At 41.4% G+C, this 22,596-nt stretch overlaps 1 protein-coding gene across 6 annotated transcripts in view; it reads right to left on the minus strand.

Moving 5' to 3' along the window:
- FGGY (FGGY carbohydrate kinase domain containing) overlaps nucleotides 1–22,596 on the minus strand; it is a 408,575-nt gene that overhangs the window by 355,421 nt on the left and 30,558 nt on the right. For all 6 annotated transcript variants that reach the window (XM_045978589.1, XM_045978603.1, XM_045978591.1 and 3 more), the window contains 2 exons: nucleotides 17,699–17,810; nucleotides 11,704–11,855 (listed from right to left, as the gene is read on the minus strand). In XM_045978589.1, coding sequence (XP_045834545.1) covers nucleotides 11,704–11,855; nucleotides 17,699–17,810 — 264 coding nt within the window. The remainder of the gene's footprint in view (nucleotides 1–11,703; nucleotides 11,856–17,698; nucleotides 17,811–22,596) is intronic.

Here is a 22,596-nt window from a genome sequence, read left to right on the forward strand (position 1 = left end):
AGAACCATGAGAACCTTCACTGAAGACCCAATCCTAATCCTTGTAGACAGTCACTTCATTTCTTTGAGCCTTGTGTATTCACCTGTAAAATGTGGCAAATACTAGTATCTATCCCACAAGACCACGTCATAGATCAAATAAAGAAAATATACATCAAAGTCTGCTATAAGCCATAACGTAAAATACAAAATATAGTATAATAGCTAGCATTTATTAGATGTTACTAGTTATCTGACCAAGTCCTTTAATGGCAGGTGGAGAGGTCTCCTTTTTAAAATTACTTTGTTGGGACTATAAAACTAAAAGAATACCATACATACTTGGCACAAATCAAATATGCAAATGCAAGGATGATAAGGAAAGGATTCCATGTCCAAGTAAATGAAGGCACCAGTCTCAACACTCCACATATTTAGTTACAAGCCCTGTTCTTGGGCAGACCCCCCCCCCCCCCGCAATCCGCAAGAGAGAAAATTCACAAAAGATGCCCTGGCAAAAGCTGACAACAGGGTCTGCACTGCTCAAAGGCTGGGAGGAATCTGGTCCGAAGGTAACAGGGCCCCTGGTAAAAGCTGACAACAGGGTCTGCACTGCTCAAAGGCTGGGAGGAATCTGGTCCGAAGGTAACAGGGCCCCTGGTATAAACATTCCAAAGAGAGGCTGTTGGATTCCGTACGTTCGCCTCGGAGTCTCTCGCAGGGTAGAGGGAGCAGCTTCAAGGTTTGTGCTCCTCAAGACACAGAGCCACGGAAGAGAGGCCAGGAGGTACTGCCTCCATCTGGGGCCTTCACTGCCCACACAAAACAAGCAGGGACTCAAGATAACAGGACTGCAGCCAAGGGGTGGCTCTGGGGTGGAAAGGAGTGGTAATACTCCAAACTTCTTTCCACAATGGGGAAGAGAAAAGGAACTTACATGTGGTGTGCAGGAGATATGTACTTTAGAACAGAACTACTGGTCAGTTGTATACAACAATCAAAAATGGCATGAATAGTGATTTGGAAATTTCAGCCATCTGTTCATCCATCCATCCATCGGTTAAAATATCTACTGAGTGGTTAGTGTTAGATGCGAAGCAGTGCCCTAGACATGAGGGACACAGAGATAAATGAGGCACACATAGTGCAATAAATTCCAAGGTAGAGGTAAGGGGGGAAATGCCATGAGGGACAGAGGGCAAGAGCCTAATCAACCCCTGATGGAGAAAGTCAAGGAAGGCTTCCTGGAGTCTTGAAGAATTAATATAAGTTTTCCCAAGTGAAGGACGAAATCATTAAGTTTGCCACAAAGGAAAAACCTAAGCAAAGACTCAGAGGTGTGGGAGAATGTGGGTACGGCATCGCTAGAGCCACTGACCGAGAAGTTCCCCGTCTGGAAAAGCTTTCCACTTCTCTAAGCATTTTGTTATAGGAAAAGTAATGATGGATTCCTTGAACAAATTCCCAAAGCCTGGGTTCTCCAATCCAAACGCCTAGAGGGTAGTGCTGGGAAAGGAAATGAGCAGAGTAAGCTGGGTCGGGGGACACTTGCCCTTCCTAAAGGGGGCAGCCCCTGCTCAGCACCAGCCAATTCCTTCCACATGGGAATGTGGGCCCCTGACTGCCAAATCCTTTTGTTATTTCTTCTAAAGAAGCAGAAAATCTGGATTTTTACGTGAAGTTTCTTAGTTTTTAAATGTTGAAAACTAATTCAAAAAAAAAAAAGTTGTTGGGGTTTGTGTGTGTGTGTGTGTGTGTGTGTGTGTGTGTGTGTGTGTGTTTTCCAAGCACAGGGTAGGTCAAACAAAACCCATCTGGGGACCAGATTTAGACTGTGGACTGCCAGGCGGCAGCCCTGATGTGTCACAAGAAACAAGTGCTGTTTGAGAGTAGCCGTAGGGCCGGTGGAGAGAGCCTAGGAGCTGGAGGCTGGGAGGATTTGGTGAGAATCCTGGCGTCACCCACATTTGCTGTGTAGCTTTGCAGAAGCTATTTAAGCTCCCTGGGTCTTGTTTCCCTCATCTGTATAATGGGATAATAATACTGTGTTGGTGCTTTTAAGGAAAACAAGCCCAAGTAGGAAAAAAAAATCCTATGCTAAATAATGAACTCGTATAAACCTGAAAGCTTAGCTAGGACTACAAGATCATTTTTTTTTTCATGAAAAATTACCAAGAAGTAATAAAAGCATGAGCACTATGTCATAAGAGAAGCAAACTCTTCCAACCATAGATACTGCATCCCATTCGTAATGTTTTTTGTACACATAGCCAGTTTTTTTCTATACTGATAACTTTTTAAAGATTTTATTTATTTGAGAGAGGGAGCATGCATGCGCAAGTAGGAGGGAGGGGCAGAAGCAGAGGAAGAACCAGACTTTCCCCTAAGCAGGGAGTCCTACTCCGGGTTCCCTCCCAGGACCCCTGGGTCATGATCTGAGCTGAAGGCAGACACTTTACAAACTGAGCCACCCAGACATCCCTCTATACTGATAATTTCTTAAAACAAATGTATTCATAAAACTGCATGTTCAGTTTTATTATTTTTCCTTTTAACGTTATAACGTAAACTTTGTTGTCATCCAAATGTTTATTACCTACCCAGTATCATCCAGAGTGATTTCTAAGTCATAAACCAGAGATCACGTCACACTTATCATTAAAATCCACTGACCCTTTCCCTCCTATTAGAATAAAATCCAAATTCCTGCCCATGGTCTCAAGGCCATGCAGGAGTTGGTCCCTACCCACTGCTCCAACCCACTTCCCACTACTCTCTGCCTTGCTCACAGCCTCAGCCTTGCTGACCTCCTCTGCTGATCTCATAGGTACTTTCCTCCCCTCAAGAATGTGCTGCCCTTTCTTCCTGAAATCATCATCATTCAGGTCAAACAAAACCTCCCAAGAAAGAACACACCAGCCATGACAAATCTGTTCATCTGTATTTTTCCTTCATAGCATTTTCCAGAAAATAGAATCTCTTTGTGCGTGCGTACGTGTGTTTGTGTGTGTGTGTGTGTCTGTCTGTCTGTATTTGTCTCTTCGTCTATTTTCTGCCTCTCTATACTAGAATCTAAGTTCTCAGAAGTACCCAGGACCCTCATCTGTCTTGCTTACTTTGGAATCTCTAATGCCCAAGACGGTGCCTATTGCATAGGAGACAATAAACATTTGTTAAAGGGGGGAACAAAATGAACCCACCACCCATTGTTCCTGGCCTCAGATCCTCCTGAAGTTATCACTTACAAATTTCTTCCCTGAACTAATTTATCCAAACCCTGCAAGGCAAGCACTTGAAGATGGCAGGAAGGAGAAATGGTGACAAGCCCAGATTCTAGATCTGAAATGTCAAGGTTCCAATCCCAGCCTGGTCATTTATTAGCTGAGTCACCTTGGGCAAGCCACTTAACATCTCTGAGCCTGTTTTACCATCTGATACTTACTTCATAGGGTAGAAGTAAGGATTAAAAGAGTTTAACAGATAAAATGCTCAGAAAAGTACTAGATAATTAGCACAATACATGCTTTAGCCACTGTCTTCATCTGTTCCCTCACTCTGATCCGTTGCTCAGGTGAGCTGTATCTTTCTTCTCCCCTCAGACGATAATCTCCTGAAGGCAAAGACCACTTCTGGATCCCCACAGTGGATTAAAGGCCCCCACAGGACGGGGATGGGCATGGAGCTACGGTGCGGCTCCCCATGTAGGTTGGCTCACCCAGTACGAGGCTGTATGTCATTTAATGTTTCTGAGTTTCAGTTTTCTTACCACAAAAAGAGATCATGTCGATCCCACAAGACATGTGTGAAGATTCAATACAATAATCTCTGTGAAATAAAATAATGCTAAGGCTGGAGGCAATGGTGAATTTCAGGGGCAATAGTAGAAGGTATTAGGTGAATCTGCTTCCAAGTTCAAAGCCAGTTGCCTTCTGGTATAGGGATTACACATAGGATGTGGATGATTCACATACATGAATGACTCTGAAAATACATTTTGTACTATTGTACTGGATATTTTCTATGATTGCCTCTGGCAACCTCATGATGGTTTTTAGAAGCTATCCTTAGCTATTAGTCAAACAGGAAAAATACCACTCACTACAGCCAACTATGTGAAATAAGATACTCTAGTGTTTAAAATTCTCTCAGTTCGTGATAGGATATTACTGACATGCCCATCAGTAGAACACATTTTTTTTTTAAGATTTTATTTATTTATTCGACAGAGAAAGAGAGAGGTCAGAAGCAGGCAGAGAGGCAGGCAGAGGCGGGGGACGGGGGGAGGAAGCAGGCTCCCCACCTAGCAGAGAGCCCGATGTGGGGCTCGATCCCAGGACCCCGAGATCATGACCCGCGCCGAAGGCAGAGGCTCAACCCACTGAGCCATCCAGGCACCCACAAACATTTTTTAAACACAACGGAAGTGAAGATGTAACTGCTATCATCTGAATATCTACTTTTGCATAAAGGGCTTTACAAATATCTGACTCAATTATAACATTTCCACAAGGCTGACACTGCTCTTCTCATTTTACAGCTAAACGCTGAGATGCAGAGAGGTTGACTTAGTTTGTCTGAGGCCCCAGAACAGGTAAATGGCAGAGAGCGATTTATTTTTTTTTTTTTATTTATTTATTTGACAGGGAGAGATCACAAGTAGATAGAGAGGCAGGCAGAGAGAGAGAGAAGGAGGCAGGCTCCCTGCTGAGCAGAGAGCCCGATGCGGGACTCGATCCCAGGACCCTGAGATCATGACCTGAGCCGAAGGCAGCGGCTTAACCCACTGAGCCACCCAGGCGCCCCCAGAGAGCGATTTAAATGCAAGTGAATCTGGCTTCAAATCCTGCACTTCACTTCTGTTACAGAACTGTGATTTATCCCCCAAATTTCCCCAATATCTTGTATCAGCTCTGCTGCAAAGGTCAGATGAATGTGGGTGAACAATAATAGCCCTATACATGCAGTTTAAAGCCAGAGTCACTAATAGAGAAGGACCGCAGTCCCCACCATAACTGCCATTAAAAACGAAATGGTATATTTCAAAGAAAGGAAATTAACATTGTTTATCTTCCACAAAGTTTGAAACAAGAAGAAATCAAAGATAAAATAATAGGTATTATTATACAGTCAAGAAGAAGGAAAGAATAAGGCCAGACAGGGAATAAAAATGAGCTGGGACAAGCCTCTTACTTCACAGGAAGGACTAGAACCAGGCTTTCCTGACCTCTAACGGAGTTGTTTTGTTTTTTTCCATAGTTTCTCACAAAGAGTACTCCACTCATACCTTCCACAGCTAACTGGAAGTTATCAAACTACCTCTCTACACACCCCGACTCCCTTCAAAGAATCTACATACACAGGAAAAGGCACATTAGAACCAGAGAATCATTTCTTCATTTCCCCAGTACACTATCAGGGGAACAGAGCAGAGAAGCATGAACTGGGGAGAGATGGGAGGGGCGGACAGATCTTCCAAACCCATCAACAAAATCCTCTGACATTCCAGCCCATTGGTTCTAGTTGGAAATGAACAATGAAAATCTCAAACTATGAAATGATTAGCTTTCTGCTCTGCTGACAATGGCAAAAAGGGGAAATGAGTTAAAAGTCGGATTGGAAGATCTCCACGCAGCCCCTACACACCAGTTAATTATCTTCCATTAACACTGAGCTGTCAGGATCTGCATCAGCCCTTAACTCTCTTGACCTTCCCCAGTCTGCACCTTGTTACCCTGCAATGTTTCATGTTTATAAAGATAGGAGACTCCAGCTGTTCCAGCCTGACAGAACTTAATTTACATTTGGCCTTCATTAAGATGAGAGTCAGAATCATTGAGACCAAATGGAAAAGCCAGACTGCTGGGGGTTATGAAAAATTCAAATGGCATTTTTCCTTTTATCTGACAATTCTTATTAAGGAGACATACATCAACCTGAAACACACAAACTTTAAATGTAAAGGACATGATTAAAATTCCACATTGCAAAACCAGGACCCGCGTGACTTTGCCCAAGAGCTGCAGTGGTCCTAGTCTATCACCTGGGTCTTCCGGAAAGTCTGAACTCCTGATTCTGCCTGACTCTCCATGTCATCGGATTCCAGGCTAAGGACAAGGAGTCCACGAATGACAGCAGTACTAATGTGAGTGGTCAGCTCTGACTCTGCCATCTGGCTTGCTCCTCATAGCCAATCAGCCTCCATGTCCTGCTGATAGTATTCCCTAAAAATTCTGGAACCTATCTTTCCTCCACCCCCACAGTACCTACTTCAAGCCTCATGACTTCTCACCTGGGGGAATACAAAAAGCCCCCTTACTGAGCCCGTCAAATTATTCAAAACTACTTACTAACTACCTACTATATACCAGGCATTTGATTAGGGGTAGGGAAAACAGCCATGAATCAAACAGATAGGCTCTCCATCCCTCCCATGGATTACAATGGTTGGAAGATCCATGCACCATGCAAATCATCGTTACAAAATGATACATCACTACAATTTATGAAAGATACAGTGAAGTAATAAGAATGTAATAGAAAGAGATCTCTAATTTATTGGAGGGTCAGGCAAGGCTTTTCTGAAGACATAACAATAAAGCTGAAACTTGAATGGTAAATTAGGATCGGCATTGAGAAGAGGGAAGAATATTCAGGGTCAGAAGGCACAGCATCACATCACCAAGACCAAGGGATCAGCAAACTTTTCTGTAACGGTCCGCAGAGTCAGTATTTGCAGCCTTGCAGGCACACAGTCTATATCGCAACTACTGAGCTCTGTCATTGTGCTGCAAAAGCAACCACAGACAACATATAAATGAATGAGTGTGGCTGTGTTTCAGGAAAACTTTGTGTCCCTGCAACTCTGAATTTCACATAATTTTCACAAGTCACAAACTATTATTCTCTTTTTGAATCCTTTTTCCACCATTGGAAGTGAAACCCATTCTTTGCTCCCAAAACATCCAAAAAAAGCAGCAAGCCAGATGCGGCCCCTGCACTGGAGTCTGCCAGCCCCCAAAGTCAAGATGGAGGTGGCAAAGAGCAGAGCATGTCTGAGACACCCTGACTGAGTCCTGGTGGAGAGACTGAGCAAGGCACACAGTAAGCAGAAAGGGGGAGGTGAAAATGACATCACATACCATCTTCTGCGCCATGTTACAAATTTAGGAATTTATCCTAAATAAATTCCTAATAAATGTTGGCATTTATTTATTATGAATAAATTATGAATAAATTCATAATAAATGTTGGCTTTGAGCAAAGCAAAGCCAACAAAGTGCTATAATCAGGAATCTATGAAAACCAGTTCTTAACTCTCTCTCACACACACACACACACACACACATTTCCTCACCCCTAATCCAGTCTCTTCAACCCTGTCAAAGGTACTGAAGACATTTCCTTCCCCTTGCTTAAAAACCTTCTATCACCAAATAAGCCAGACTACTTACCTGGCCTCAGCTCCTACTACCTTCAGAGAAGCATTCGGGGCTCTCAGCCCAGGACCTACATACCTTACCAAAAATCGGCCATAGTCCTTCTCAAGCATTTCCTCTCTGTCTTCTCTAATAGGCAAAACCTCCACTTCTAACTTGAGACTCATCTTCAAGAACACCTCTCGGAAGCAAATTATGTTCTCTGGAAGCACTTTGCATATTCCTTTATCATGGTGCTTAGAACATCTTCTAACAGTTCTGGTTCTGTGTCTCTTTCCTCCACCCAACACTGCCCCTCCGCCTTTGCTTCCCCACCACTGCCCCAGAGGACACCGTGCCCCTTAAGGGTAAGCCTGAGTCCTCTTTGTGCTTGTGTCCCCAGTACCTGTGACACTGCTGGGTCCTAGCAGAACCTCCGTTAATATCTGGTGAATTAAAGAGTTAATAAGGGAACAAACAAATGATAGCCCCATGAGCTTAGCAGAGTCACATTTCTGACTTTGATGTGCTATTAAACAATTTTTTGAAAGCTATCTTTCTGGTCCCCAGTCTCCCATTGCCCCATTCAAAAGAAGGTACTGTATCCTGATTCTCCACCAATGTATGCACTTCAAGATATAAAGGGCAGAACATTTTTTCATGTGTCTGTTAGCCATTTGTATGTCTTCATTGGAGAAGTGTCTGTTCATGACTTCTGCCCATTTTTTGACATGATTATCTGTTTTGTGTATGCTGAGTTTGAGAAGTTCTTTATAGATCCTGGATATCAGCCCTTTATCGGTAGTGTCATTTGCGAATATCTTCTCCCATTCCGTGGGTTGCCTCTTTGTTTTGTTGACTGTTTCCTTTGCTGTGCAGAAGCTTTTGATCTTGACTTTGACCAAAAATTCATTTTCGCTTTTGTTTCTTTTGCCTTTGGAGACATATCTTGAAAGAAGTTGCTGTAGCTGATGTCAAAGAGGTTACTGCCTATGTTCTCCTCTAGGATTCTGATGGATTCCTGCCTCATGTTGAGGTCTTTTATCCATTTCGAGTTTATCTTTGTGTATGATATAAGAGAATTTCATTCTTCTACACATAGCTATCCAATTTTCCCAGCACCATTTGTTGAAGAGACTTTTTTCCACTGTATATTTTTTCCTGCTTTGTCAAAGATTATTTGACCATAGAGTTGACACATGAAAAAATGTTCATCATCACTAGCCATCAGGGAGATTCAAATTAAAACCACATTGAGATACCACCTGACACCAGTTAGAATGGCCAAAATTAGCAAGACAGGAAACAACATGTGTTGGAGAGGATATGGAGAAAGGGGAACACTCTTACACTGTTGGTGGGAATGCAAGTTGGTTTAGCCACTTTGGAAAACAGAGTGGAGATTCCTTAAGAAATTAAAAATAGAGCTTCCCTATGACCCTGCAATTGCACTACTGGGTATTTACCCCAAAGATACAGATGTAGTGAAAAGAAGGGCCATCTGTACCCCAATGTTCATAGCAGCAATGGCCACGGTCGCCAAGCTGTGGAAAGAACCAAGATGCCCTTCAACGGATGAATGGATAAGATGATGTGGTCCATATGCATTATGGAGTATTATGCCTCCATCAGAAAGGATGAATACCCAACTTTTGTATCAACATGGACGGGACTGGAAGAGATTATGCTGAGTGAAATAAGTCAAGCAGAGAGAGTCGATTATCATATGGTTTCACTTATTTGTGGAGCATAAGAAATAACACAGAGGACATGGGGAGATGGAGAGGAGAAGGGATTTGGGGGAAATCGGAGGGGGAAATGAACCATGAGAGACTACGGACTCTGAAAAACAATCTGAGGGTTTTGGAAGGGCGGAGGATGGGAGGTTGGGTAAGCCTGGTGGTGGGTATTATGAAGGGCATGTATTGCATGGAACACTGGGTGTGGTGCATAAACAATGAATTCTGGAAAACTGAAATTTTAAAAATAAATAAAAATTTAAAAAAAAAGATATAAAGGACAGATCTTCTAGAACGAGAAGTGGTTCTATAAGTCTGTGGGCCAGTCATATCAGCACCACCTCAGACCTTGTCAGAAATGCCAATTCTCAGTCCCTACCCCAGGACTACTAAATCAAAAATCTACAATTTAACAAGATTCCTCAGGTGATTCATTTATACCTTAAAGTCAGAAAAGGGTCATAAGCCATCTGGGTTTTAAGGAAAAAATGCTAAAACTGGTATTAGCAATATCTTTTATTTTGAATTTGCAATCATGATAAAATCAAAGAAATTCTCAGCATGGATTCCTATACTGGTTTACCAAAAATAAATAAATAAATAAATAAATAAATAAATAAATAAAAATAAATTTAAGAAATTTTAAAAACAGATTTGAGGCTCAACCATCAGGTAGTTAAATACACGATGAGATAATGTTTCAGGTCTTTCTCAGAAAGCTCTGAAACGGAACTGATTAGATAGATGGATGGATGGTCAGTCTCAGGAGGCCACAGTCACTGACCGCCATGCACTCTAGAACCTAATTGTTTTCTGTGTGCTTTCGTTAGGGCAGTTTGATCTCAAGCACACAGTACTGAGCCTCCAGATAGGCTCACACCAGATGTGTCATCAGACTTCCTGGGATATACAGTCCAAAGCGGGCCATGAAGCAGGTGCTCAGTAAGGCCCTGATGATGTACCAGTGGCCACCTGCCTGATCCTGGTCCCTTAATTCAGTATAGCTCTTCCTTACTTGAGGCCAAGAAGGGGGTGATGTAGCCAACCATCTATTTCCTTGTACTGTGTTTAGGCTGGTTTAAAAACACCACTGCCCCTGTTGCTGGTCCTACCCTAAGTGACATAGGCTTTTAAAGAGGGATTTCAGTGCAGCATGATATGATGGGGTGAGCTGGGGTTTGGAGGCCAGCAGACATGGGTTTAAATTCTGGCTCTACCCTCTGTTTAAGAAAATTGTACTGTTCTCTCTGGCAGCCTCAGTTTCCCATGGTGTCTGTCAGAGCTTGCCAAGGCTAAGCTGAGCTTGCTAAGGCTAAATCAATTAACGCCTACAGAATGCAAAGCAGAGGGTGGGGCCAGTGTGCAGTAGTTCTGTATTCTGATTGGTATTTCAGGATATATTGATATCAGGTTTTCAAACTGGTCCAGACCAGCTCTCTCACTTCATAGATGGAAAAAATGAGGCCTGGGATGAGAACTACTTTGCTCAAAGTCACCCAAGGTGGTGCCAGTAGAGTCAGAAACCCCTGACTCCTAAAACGCTCTGTTTTCAAACTCTTCATAAATATAGAAGCTTTTTGGCAAATTAAAGCTTACACAACAGCTCAATATGCTAAAGAGGTAAGAACCCAAACCTCCCTTGATTACTGATGCCCTCTCTTCTGCTCCCAGTGGCAATCCAGGGACACATTCCCAACACCCTTACGCTCCCCCACCCCCAAATATATTTTGAGTCATCGAAGACTCAGCCCACCTGAAAGCCCAGAGCCAGTAAATGAACCATGCCAGATCTTACTCATTAGATGGATCCTCTCCTCATCAGACCACCTAAGGATTTTCAAGTCCCTGAGGGTCCCAGAGGACCTGTACTTTCTCGAACATCCATCCCTACCAGGCACCGTGGAGCTGACATTGCCCTTATCCACACTTCATAACAGAACCGAACACCGTATCACTCAAGGACATGGAAACTCAAGTTCAGGTGACATGAGAAACCCCAACATGCCACCAAGGTCAGATTAATCCTCGGGGGATACAAGTATACAGAGAAAGAAGGTTCTGGTCAGAAGATGTGAACTTAAAGCCCAGTTCTGACACCTTCTCTCTGGAATGGTCATCAGCCTCTCACAACTCCAGGAGAGTCCTGTATAGTAAGAGAATGGATTTTGGAATCGGTCAGTCTCAGATTCCAACCCTGGCCTGCCACGTATTTACCATGTCCTTTTGGGTGAGTTGGTTCATCTCTACGAGCTTTAGTTTTCTTGTCTACAGACAGCCCTCACCCCCTCAAAAGAAGAGAACAAACAACCCTTACTTTCATAAGGCGGCTGCTAGGATTCAAAGAGATAATCTGTGTCAAACACTTATCACCATGCCTGCATACGGTTAGCATCTAAAAACAGGAATGATTTAACTGCAACCTAATCAATAAATTGGGATCAACCTTCCTCAGAGAGGTGCTGGGAAAAATCAAATGTAACAGACTTTAGCATGGCGCCTGGTACAGAGGGGTTCACAATAAATGGTATCCCCAGCTGCGATAAGCACGCTTGCTCCACCCTCGGCGCTCACCTCTTTGAGCCACAGAAGCTTCGGGGCCTGCATCTCCACGGACATGACGCCGCCAACACACTGCAGGACGCTGTGCTTGGTCTCGTTGATCCTGCGGACCTGACTGACCGCCCGGTGGTCCAGCCACATGATGATGTTTCGGTGGGCATCCCCTAGCAGAAATGAGAGGAGGAGGGACACACGCACAATCTTAGTCTTCTAATTCACTTCCTGAATCCCAAGGGCACCAATCTGCACAGCTACCATAATTTCATATGTTAACCACAGCAAGGGAGAGGGCCACCACCAACACGAGCCAGTATGCTCCACCCAGACCCTAGATTTCCCTTCCAGCCATGTGTCCTTTACCTGTCACTCGGGGTTGAATGTCGACACTAAAACCCATTGAGATCTACCAATTAATTAGATTCTCATTCATTCTCTCCCAACTTCTTCCCCTCCTTTCCTAGCTCTTCTGTTCCAGAAAACCTTTTCTGGTTCTATATTCAGGAAAAGAGTCTACGAAGTAAGCCTAAAACAATATGTTGGCTTTTTTTATTTTAAGATTTTATTTATTTATCTGACAGAGATCACAAGTAGGCAGAGAGGCAAGCAGAGAGAGAGAGAGGAGGAAATAGGCTCCCCGCTAAGCAGAGAGCCCAATGTGGGGCTCGAGCCCAGGACCCTGGGATCATGATCCAAGCCAAAGGCAGAGGCTTTAACCCACTGAGCCACCCAGGAGCCCCCAATATGTTGGGGCCAATATGTTTAAGATCTGCTTGGACAGACATGTCAACAGAATAATATATCCAATATAACACACCGACTACCTCCATACAATGGCTTTTATCTGCTTATAGTTCTACTACTTCTAGTCACTTTGATTAAGATTAGTTAACCTAGGTGTTTTAACCCCCTCTCTCGGTTTGTTGGAGTAGGAAGCAATGGAATTTTTTTCAGTTTGGGGATCAGGCCGACCTCATGTGGAATGTGCACTATTTCAGTTACAGGTGGAGATAGACTGAAAGAGTCTTTAAGTTTTTCTTAGCCTAAGTGTCCTTACCTATAAGACAGGGATAACACCTAATAGCATATAAGGGTAAATCGAGATTTTTCTGTTCACCGAACAAGGCAATGCACATAAAGGCAAGTACCTATCACATAGTAGGTTCTGAAGAAGATGAAGAAAGAAGACACAGAATTTAATACCAGGTGGAAAAGCAGCACAGGCAGGCACTTCACACCCTACCTCTACCATCCTGCAGCCCATATGGGAACGAACTGTCCCCTTCTCCCTTCCATGGCCCTTGATTAATTCCTCACATACTAATGGGCAGGACAATATTCTTTTTACAGTTCTCTGCTTCCTCAGATGGCAAAATGCAGAGAGCAGCAATGACTAAACTGGGAGATAATAAAGGGGATAGATAAAAGGGCCCCAAAAGTAATCGAACCAGGCATTTCACACATTATTTTGCAATTGGAGAACAGCCGCAGCAATTATATGTCTTGCTAATAATAAATATTTATAAAGCTGTGTGTGTGTGTGTGTTCCCCAAGCCCTGTGCCAAATGTTTTATATGCATCATCTCATTTAATCCTCAAAACAACTCTCTGATCTAGGTCATTTTCCATGATGAACGGACTCCGAGATTTAAGATATGCCTCCTATCTCACAGCTTGGAAAAGCATACAGCATGCTTTGAAACAGATCTGTGCAGAGAAGAGATAAATAAATTGGTACAACAAACTTAAACTCAAGCTACACAGATCAACATGAATAATGATACCAACTGGGATATTTTTAAACACCATATATACTGTTTGTTGCTGCGGGTATACACGTGTTGGGAAAGCACAGAAACGATGTGTTTGCGAACACCCACTACAGCCGCATGGTCACCAGCCGGGCAGAGGGGGAGGGCAGGAGCTGAAGCTTCAAGTAATTCTTCCTTTAAAAAATGTCTGTGCAAAGAAGGCAAATTTTCACTGGTTTATCCTCAGTAGTGGGTACATTTGGGGCTGAGGATTTTATTTTCCTTACTTTGCCATGTCTCTGAAAAAAAAGAATCTTTAAAACTGAAAGAAAAAAAAGCCAACCTAAGAAAATATGGAAGTCAGGTCATCAGCACCACGATGAGACAAGGACTCAGTCTCTGCTTTGCCTGCCGGCAGGGGAGATGAGCTGTTCAGACCCACAGAAGCTCCTCACAACAGTTATACTTTGAAAATAAGAGGAAGTACCTGAAACCTTCCAGAAACACATCTAAGATTTGTTTAGTTTTGTTTGTTAAAAATCTTTTTTAAGATTTTGTTTATTTGAGAGTGAGCGAGTGAGAGAGAGCACAAGTTGGGGGAGAGGTTGCTGTGCAAGAGGGAGAAGCAGGCTCCCCGCTGAGCAAGGAGCCTGATGTGGGACTCGATCCCAGGAACCTGGGATCGTGACCGGAGCCAAAGGCAGATGCTTAACCAACTGAGCCACCAGGCACCCCTAAGATTTGTTTTTAAATAGCTGAGTGATTACACTGTATAGTATCACTGCTTTAAGTTTTGGTTCTCAACCCTCCTTGCACATTAGAAGCACCCAGGATAGTTTTAAAAACAAAATGATGTCCAGGTCTCACCCAGAAACATCATAGAATCAGACTGTTGGGTATGTGGGCACACGTGTGTGTGTGTGTGTGTTAAGGGGGACAATGTCGGGGCACCTGGGTGGCGCAGTTGGTTAAGCGTCTGACTCTTGGTTTCAGCTCAGGTCATGATTGCAGGAGTCCAACTGCGAGCTCCACACTCAGCACAGAGTCTGCTGAAGATTCTCTCTCCCTCTCCCTCTGCCTCTCCCCTCTGCATGCTCTCATATGTGCTCTCTCTCTCAAATAAATAACTCTTTAAAAAAATGGGGGGGGCAATGTCAATATTGCTTCTTAAATATCATAAATGCAACTGCAGCTGCTTCAAGACTTCTGTCACCTGTTGCTGAACTTTCAACTGGAATGCCTTCCTACTGCCTCGATGGAAGAGGCTCCCAGAACAAACACAGAACCACACAATGCAGTTGTGAGAATCAAGTAGCTTATTACATATATAGGAAGATTATTAATTCATGATTCACACTGTGGACAAAAACAGGAAGTTAATCATTTTTCAGCTCTTACAGAAAATCACAAAGAAAGGTCTCCACTGAAATCTCGTTTAAGCACTCACTGAGCACTTGTTATGTGCCAGGCACAGTGCTGGGTGCTGGAATGCCGCCAAGAATATGCCACACTCCTCCCTGCAAGGAGCTCGTGGCTGCATGGGCAAAGCCAGTCTGTCAGGCATGTCAATGGTCAGAACAGAAGTGGGACATGGCGCACAGAGGAGGCTGTGCACAGCTGAGGCCCAGGCTGCACAGAGAGCTTCCAAAAGGCACGGAAGCTTTCCATTTGGTTCTGAAAACGACGGGCCACTGGTTAGCCAGTGGTGAAGAGAGGGTAAGGAAGCAGGCTCTAACTAACACAAGAGAGTAAGCATGTGAAACAAAGCACCCGCCTTAGAAACTGTCATGTTTTCAGAGAATTAGGAGCAAGGGCTAGAGTGGAATTTGGGTTATACAATCCATGGACCCATGGGCAAGACTTTTCATCCATGTAGTCACTCTGTTAACATTCTGCATATCTCACAGGAGGTGTGCCAAGCATGCTTGTGGGAAAGTACTATGAATTAGCAAAAAAATCTTAGTATTAGGTTTCAACTGCAGAGTAGCCTAAGTGGTAATTCCCTTCCCGGCCCTGAATTACCACCCTCGCTGTTTCTTGCTCCCAAGAGCTCCTGCAGCTGGGATGACCCAAACAGAGTTGTGCTGGGAGTTAGGGGGGTTGCAGAGCAGGGAGCAGGCAGCCCTGACACCACAGTCCAACCTGGGGGCTGTCTGATCTCCAAAGGAAGGAAGATCAAACAAGAAAAGGCTAAAATGAGAATATTTTATCATGCAGTAATGATTACTGTAAACAAGTGTACTTAATTTACTTGGGGTTTTTTCCCTTTTCTTTTTCCTTTTTTTATTTTTGTTTTTTATTTTTTGTTTTTGTTACCATCTTTATATTTTTGCCTGTGTTGGGGGTTTTCCTGTAACGGTGATGGTTAATTTCCTGACCCCACTGCCTGCTCTCACAATTACCCCAGTTACCCAAGAGATGTTCACTACCACACAGGTGTAAGAAGCCTTGAAACAGCCTTTGAGTCACCTTTAAAATTCAAATTTCATTTTCTAGCACAAGAAAATCCATTTCAGATAAAATCTAACAGGTTCTAATAGAACCTGTTGAAAGGCAAAAAGCTGGTAAGGGGCATCTGACGCTGGATGCATTTGATGAATGGGTACACTTTAACCTTTTTAGTGGAATAAAATCATTTCAACACTTATAATTAGGGTTGCAACCTAACTACCCTTTTAATAGAAAGCCTGTTAACAGGAGGCAATTCCACTTACAATGAGAAAAAGATGGCACCCAGAGAGGGTGCATATGTAAGCAGGCTTAACAAGGAAGACTTCTCTTCCACTTGAAGTGTTCTTGCTCCTGGTATCTTAGCTACCCATTCAGCGGCAGCCAGTGATTCTCCACATACCAGAACGATGGAAGAAACTGACAATGTTGGTGATGCCCTGCTCTCTCCACAAACCAAATAAATACAAATCTCGGGGGTAAGGCTTACGATTTGGGGATTTTAAAAGGTCTCGGGTTGATTCTAATATAAAGCCAGAAATTAAAACCATGCGTTTTAGCAGATCAGAGATTAGCATCCTTGGAACGTAGGGCTGGTAACATCGAAAGTATCACCCCAAATGAGAACTCATCCAGCAGCATCCCTAAGAGAGACCATCGCCTGGTCGCTACTGAAAGGAAGTCCATCAAGGAAACGCTGACAGCCTCCCAAGGGGCCAGCTCCGTCAGGTTCTCAATCCTCAGAGCAAAGCTATGGTTCATTATCCCAATTCTTTCAGAAAATGCAGAGGGAAAGTAACTCGCTCAAGGTGTCATAGCTCAGCATCAACCGAGCTGATCTGGGACCTTCCTGACTCCAATTCCAAGGTGTCCCAGCATACCATGGTATCCACAGTTGGACTCTCAAACACAGGCTTGGCCTAAAACACATTAGCAATGGCTATCTCGGCAATAATTCACTGAGGATGCCTAGAGCCACACTCAGATGGAACATGCAATTTCCAGTGTGCCATGGTCTCCACCACTCCCAAATGTCTTCTGCTCATGAAAAGGTTAAAAACTGGTTGAAATTTATCTCCACACATGTGCTATTGTTTTTGTTTGTTTGTTTTTCCAAACCTGGTCTACTTTACTCATTTTCTTTACCTACCCGACTACTATGGGCTTTTGGATTTGCAAGCTCAATGCTAGTGCTATTTGCTAAAATTTCCCAAGAGGGAAAGATCTTGACCCATGAGAAATTTCTGATGGCAAACCCAAGAGGCACATATATTTGAAACAGCTCATTACTGTACTCACAAGTCTCTATTAGGACAATATCATTAAATGGGAATGTCCTTTGGTCTGGCTACTGAAAGAGAGAGGCCAGTCTGTTTCCAGCTTCTGTGTGATGCATGCTCCTGTATGCCTTATTCTATTTCCTTTAAAAGGACTTGGCTCACCTGTTCAAATAAAGAGGCTACAGGACCATCATACACAAAGCAACTACAGGCACTGACACTACCTTCCCAGGAAACACCCAGACCACTTGCCCATTTCAAGGCTGCTCACTCTGAGCTAATGATCCCATGTCCTTCCTTCATTCTCCTCTATGGCTTTTGCACATTAGAGAGCCAAGTCTCCCTAATCCAGCCCCCATGTCACCATTCCCACCACCTGTTCTCCAAGCATGTAACCTCCAGGACATGATCCTGGCCTCGTTGCTCCATCACTGTATCTCATCCTCGGCAATAAGAGACACCTGACCTTGTGCTCCACCTGGGGCCCAGCCAGTTTCCCACCACCAGGGAAAGAGAGTGAAATGGTCCTACCTTCATGGTTTACTGGTAGAGGACGAAACTGCTTATCCAAAACCACCAGAGAACACGTGGCATCAAACCCAAGCCCTCGGATTTGGTTTACATCAATCCCTTGTACAACTTGCTGTTTTAAAAACAAACAAACAAAAACATAAATGATAAGACGGGCTTTTAAAAGACTAAAACAGTTATGACTAGAAAAAAAGGTGAATGGCTAAATTGAATAAATATTTACAACAGAAAATAGATAGAAGTTCAATATAAAATAACAGAAGATCCTATAAATTAATAACACAAAGACAAGCAATTTAATTGGAAATCAAGCAAAGGGCATGGCAAATCACTTCATAAAATAAAAAGAAATAGTCAAAGAGCATATAAAAAGATTCCCAACTCCAGTTAAGTAAATTAATGCAAATACAACACACCAATCTCTGCCTTTCAATCGGCTAATATGTATAAAATTAACAGTATGCAGTTGTGGCAGACAGAAGGGGACCTTCTCTTACATTATTCTAACAGTGTAATAACTTGGCACAGATTTTGGAGAATAACTTCAGAGTATTTATTAAAAATAAAAACGTGCATAACTTTTGCCCAGCCAACTCACTTCTAGGAACATTACCTTAGTGATTTATTAGCATAAGTTACTATGTAGATTAAATTTAACTATAGCACTACTTAAGAGTATATTTAAAATTTAGAAAAACTATTTTTATTAGATTATGGAACATCTGCAAAATGGAATATTGTATAGCCATTAAAAAGAGGTAGAGAAGTAACTTCTGAGTGTGGTACTCTGAAGGGGTGGCAAATTCTTTTAGCAAAATAAAAGTATCAAGCTGGACAAAAATCATCAAAAACAAACATTTGGTGGCTAGGAAACGTGAATAAAACCACATTTATTTATTTACTCTTGAAAAATCAAAGCATTTAATTTTTAAGAATTCATTCTTGAAAAAGCAAAATTGTATCTAAAACATTCTCACAAATACAAAATAAAACAAAACAAAAAAACTCTAGGACCAGATGGCTCTGCTGGGGAATTCTGTTAAGCACTCAAGGAAGAAATCATTCCATTCCTTCACAAACTTGTTTAGGATATAATGAAGGAGGGAACATTTTACAACAAATTCTACATGGCAAGCATTATTCACATACCAAAGCCAAACAAAGACATCAAAAGAAAAGAACACTATGGGCCAATATCTGCCATGAAAATAGGTGTAAAAATCCTTAACAAAATATCAACTACAAAACATGTATTACATAATATGACCATGTGGGGTTATCCCAGGAATGCAAGGCTGATTTTACATCCATAAATCAATCACTGTATTATACATATTAATAGAATAAAGCACAAATACTAAATGGTCATCTCAATGATGCAGAAAGAGAAAAACAAAACAAATTAATAAACTCAGAGACAAGAGAACTTATACAATCTGATAAAGACCAACTACAAAAACCTACAACTAACATTAAACTTTATGATAAAATGAATGATTCCCTCCTATTATAAACAAAAATGTCTCTTTCACTTTCATTCAACCTGCAGTTAATGCTTCCAGCCAATGCAATAAAGCCAGAAAAGAAATTTAAAGCACACAGATTGGACAGAAAGAAGTTCAAGCATCTTTTTTTGCAGAAACTATGATCTCATATGCAGAAGATCCTAAGGTATCTACCAAAAAAAAAAAAGCTATTAGGAGTAATCAGTAAGTTTAGTAGGATCACAGGATACAAGACCTGCATATTAAAATTATTTGTATTTCTATATACAAGCAACTAACATGTCAAAACTCAATTAAGGAAATAATTCCATTCAGAATAGCATTAAAAAAAAAAAAAACCCTGAGGGATGAATTTATCAAAAGAAGTTCAAAACCAGTGCTCTGATAAGTATAAAACATTGCTACAAAAGAAGCTACAAATTAGAAAACTATGCTAGATTCATGAAATGGAAAATTCAACATTGTGAAAATGGCAATGTCCTCAAATTAATCTACAGATTCTACATAATCCCTACAAAAATTACAGCAGGTTTTTGGATATTTGGGGGGTTTTTTGATATTGTTACAAATTGACAAGCTGCTCTTAACATTTATGCAAAAATGTAAAGAATGAAGATGAGTCTAAGCATTTTTGAAAAGAAAGAACAAAGTTGGAGAACTTAAGCTACCTGATTTCAACTTTATATAAAACTATTACTACTAAATCAGTGTGGCATTGGCATAGGATAAATTTACAGATTAAATGGAACAGAACAGAAATATGAGAAATAAGCCCAAACATTTATGGTTGATGAATTTTTTTATAAAGGTACCAAGACAATTCAATGGCAAAAGGACAGTCTGTTCAATAATAGGGCTGGAACAACTAAATCTCCTCATGCAAGAAAAAAAAACAACTTATATACTTCTAGACTTTTATCTCACATGCACACAAAAATTAATTCAAAATGTATCATATCTCCAAATGTAAAAAATAAAACTAAAAGACTTGGAGGTGAAAATTTTCTGACATGAGTTAGACAAAGATTTCTTTAAAAAACAAGAGTCATAAAAGAAAAAAAAAATGGATATATTTGACTTTATCAAAATTTTTTAATTTTGGTCTTCAAATGAAACCATAAGAAAATGGATAAGCTATAGATTGGAGAAAATATTTGCAATTCATACATCTGATAATAGACCTACATATAGAATACATAAAGAACTCTTAGAACTGAATTAATAAGAGAAAAATAACCCAGTTACAAAATGGATAAAAGATTTAAATATACACATCACCCAAGAAGACATACAAATGTCCAATAAGTACATGGAAATATACTCAACATCATTAGTTATTAAGAAATTGCAAACTAGGGGCGCCTGGGTGGCTCAGTGGGTTAAAGCCTCTGCCTTCAGCTCAGGTCATGATTCCAGGACCTGGGATCGAGCCCCGCATCGGGGTCTCTGCTCAGCAGGGAGCCTGCTTCCTCCTCTCTCTCTGCCTGCCTCTCTGCCTACTTGTGATCTCTGTCAAATAAATAAATAAATAATCTTAAAAAAACAGAAAAAAAAATTGCAAACCAAATCACAATTGGAAAATACTGACAGTACTAAGTATTAGAAAATTCAGGAGAAAGGGGAAGCCTCATACGGCTGATGGGAATGGAAAATACAGCCACTTTGGGAAAACAGTTTGGCAATATTTAAATATAACTTATCATACAACCCAGCAATTTTACTTAAGCATTTAGCCAAGAAAAATAAAAACATATGCCAACATAAGCACTTGTATGTAAGCAGACATAGCAGCATTATTTATAATATCCCCAAATTGAATACAAATCAAATGCCCATCATAGTTTAATCAAATGGCTAATCAGTGTGGTACACCCATACAATGGAATAGTACTCAGCAAGAAAAAGGCACCAACTATTAAGTGCAACAACATGAATGAACCTTAAAAACATGCTAAATGAAAGAAGTCAGACACAAAAGAATGCATGTTATAGGATTCCCTTTATATGAAATTTCTGAAAAAGATTAACTATAAAGACAAAAAGCAGATAAACAGTTATCTATGACTGGGGCTGGGGAATGACCATAAATAGCCACAAAGGGATTTTTTTTAAAGTAGCAGAAACATTCTAAAATGTGATTATGGTAATAATTGTATGAATGTGTAAACTCAATAATATCACTGAATTATATACTTAAATGGATGGATTTTATGGCATGTAAATTATACCTCCAACTGTTATGTATTCTTAAGAGGTTCAGCTAAAGATGAAATGGAAAGACATCCATGACATGGTAGTAAAGTTAAAAAAAATATACAGATCTTCCTCCACTTCTGATGTGGTTACATCGGATAAACCCCATCTTAAATTGAAAATAGCATTAAGTCAAACATCATAGCCTTGCCTAGACTACCTTAAATGTGCTCAGAACACCTCCATTAGCTTCAGTTGGGCACAATCATCTATCACAAAGCCTATTTTATACTGAAGTGTTGAATATCTCATGTAGTGGGTTGAATACTGCATTAGAAGTGAAACACTGAACATTTACATGGGTACAGAATGGTTTAAGTATGTTGGTTCTTTACCCTCATGATTATAGGGCTCGCTGGGAGCTGCGGCTCCTTACCACTGCCCAGCATTGGGAGAGAGCATTATATTGCATATCGTTAGCCCAGGAAAAAAAAATCGAAACCCCAAATTCCAAGTACAGTTTCCATGGAATGCCTATCACTTTCAAACCATCATAAAGTTGAAAAATTATAAGCTACGGACAAATTTGTATACAACAAATCATTAACAGCAGTGATTGCCTCTGAAAGCAGAAACTGCAGTTGGAGAAAACTGGAGACTTTTTATTCTGTCATATAATTTTTAAAGTTGTAAAATAATAGATTATTTCTATTTTTTTAATTTTTGTTTCACGATAGTGAAACCCATGTGGGGCTCCATGCTGAAAGTACAGCCTGCTTAAACTTCTCTTTCCCGCTCTGCCCCTCACCCCTGCTTGGGCATGCAAAACAGCACACCCGCTCTCTCTCTCTCTAAAAAACAAAAAATGATAATAACCTCTTAATCCCACAAAAGTCAGCTCAAAAGTGTCCACATCCATTTAAACTACACAACTCTTCTTCTTCCTTGTTTTAGAATCGCAGACTTGTGGGGCACCTGCGTGGCTCAGCGGGTTAAATCCTTTGCCTTCAGCTCAGGTCATGATGCCAGGGTCCTGGGATCGAGCCCTGCATCGGGCTCTCTGCTTAGCGGGGAGCCTGCTTCCTCCCCTCTCTCTCTCTGCCTGCCTCTCTGCCTACTTGTGATCTCTATCTGTCAAATAAATGAATCTTTAAAAAAAAAAAAAAGAATCCCAGACTTGTAATTTAGGATTCCAGGAGG

Source organism: Meles meles, chromosome 1 (genome assembly GCF_922984935.1).
Source record: "Meles meles chromosome 1, mMelMel3.1 paternal haplotype, whole genome shotgun sequence".
Classification (NCBI taxonomy): domain Eukaryota; kingdom Metazoa; phylum Chordata; class Mammalia; order Carnivora; family Mustelidae; genus Meles; species Meles meles.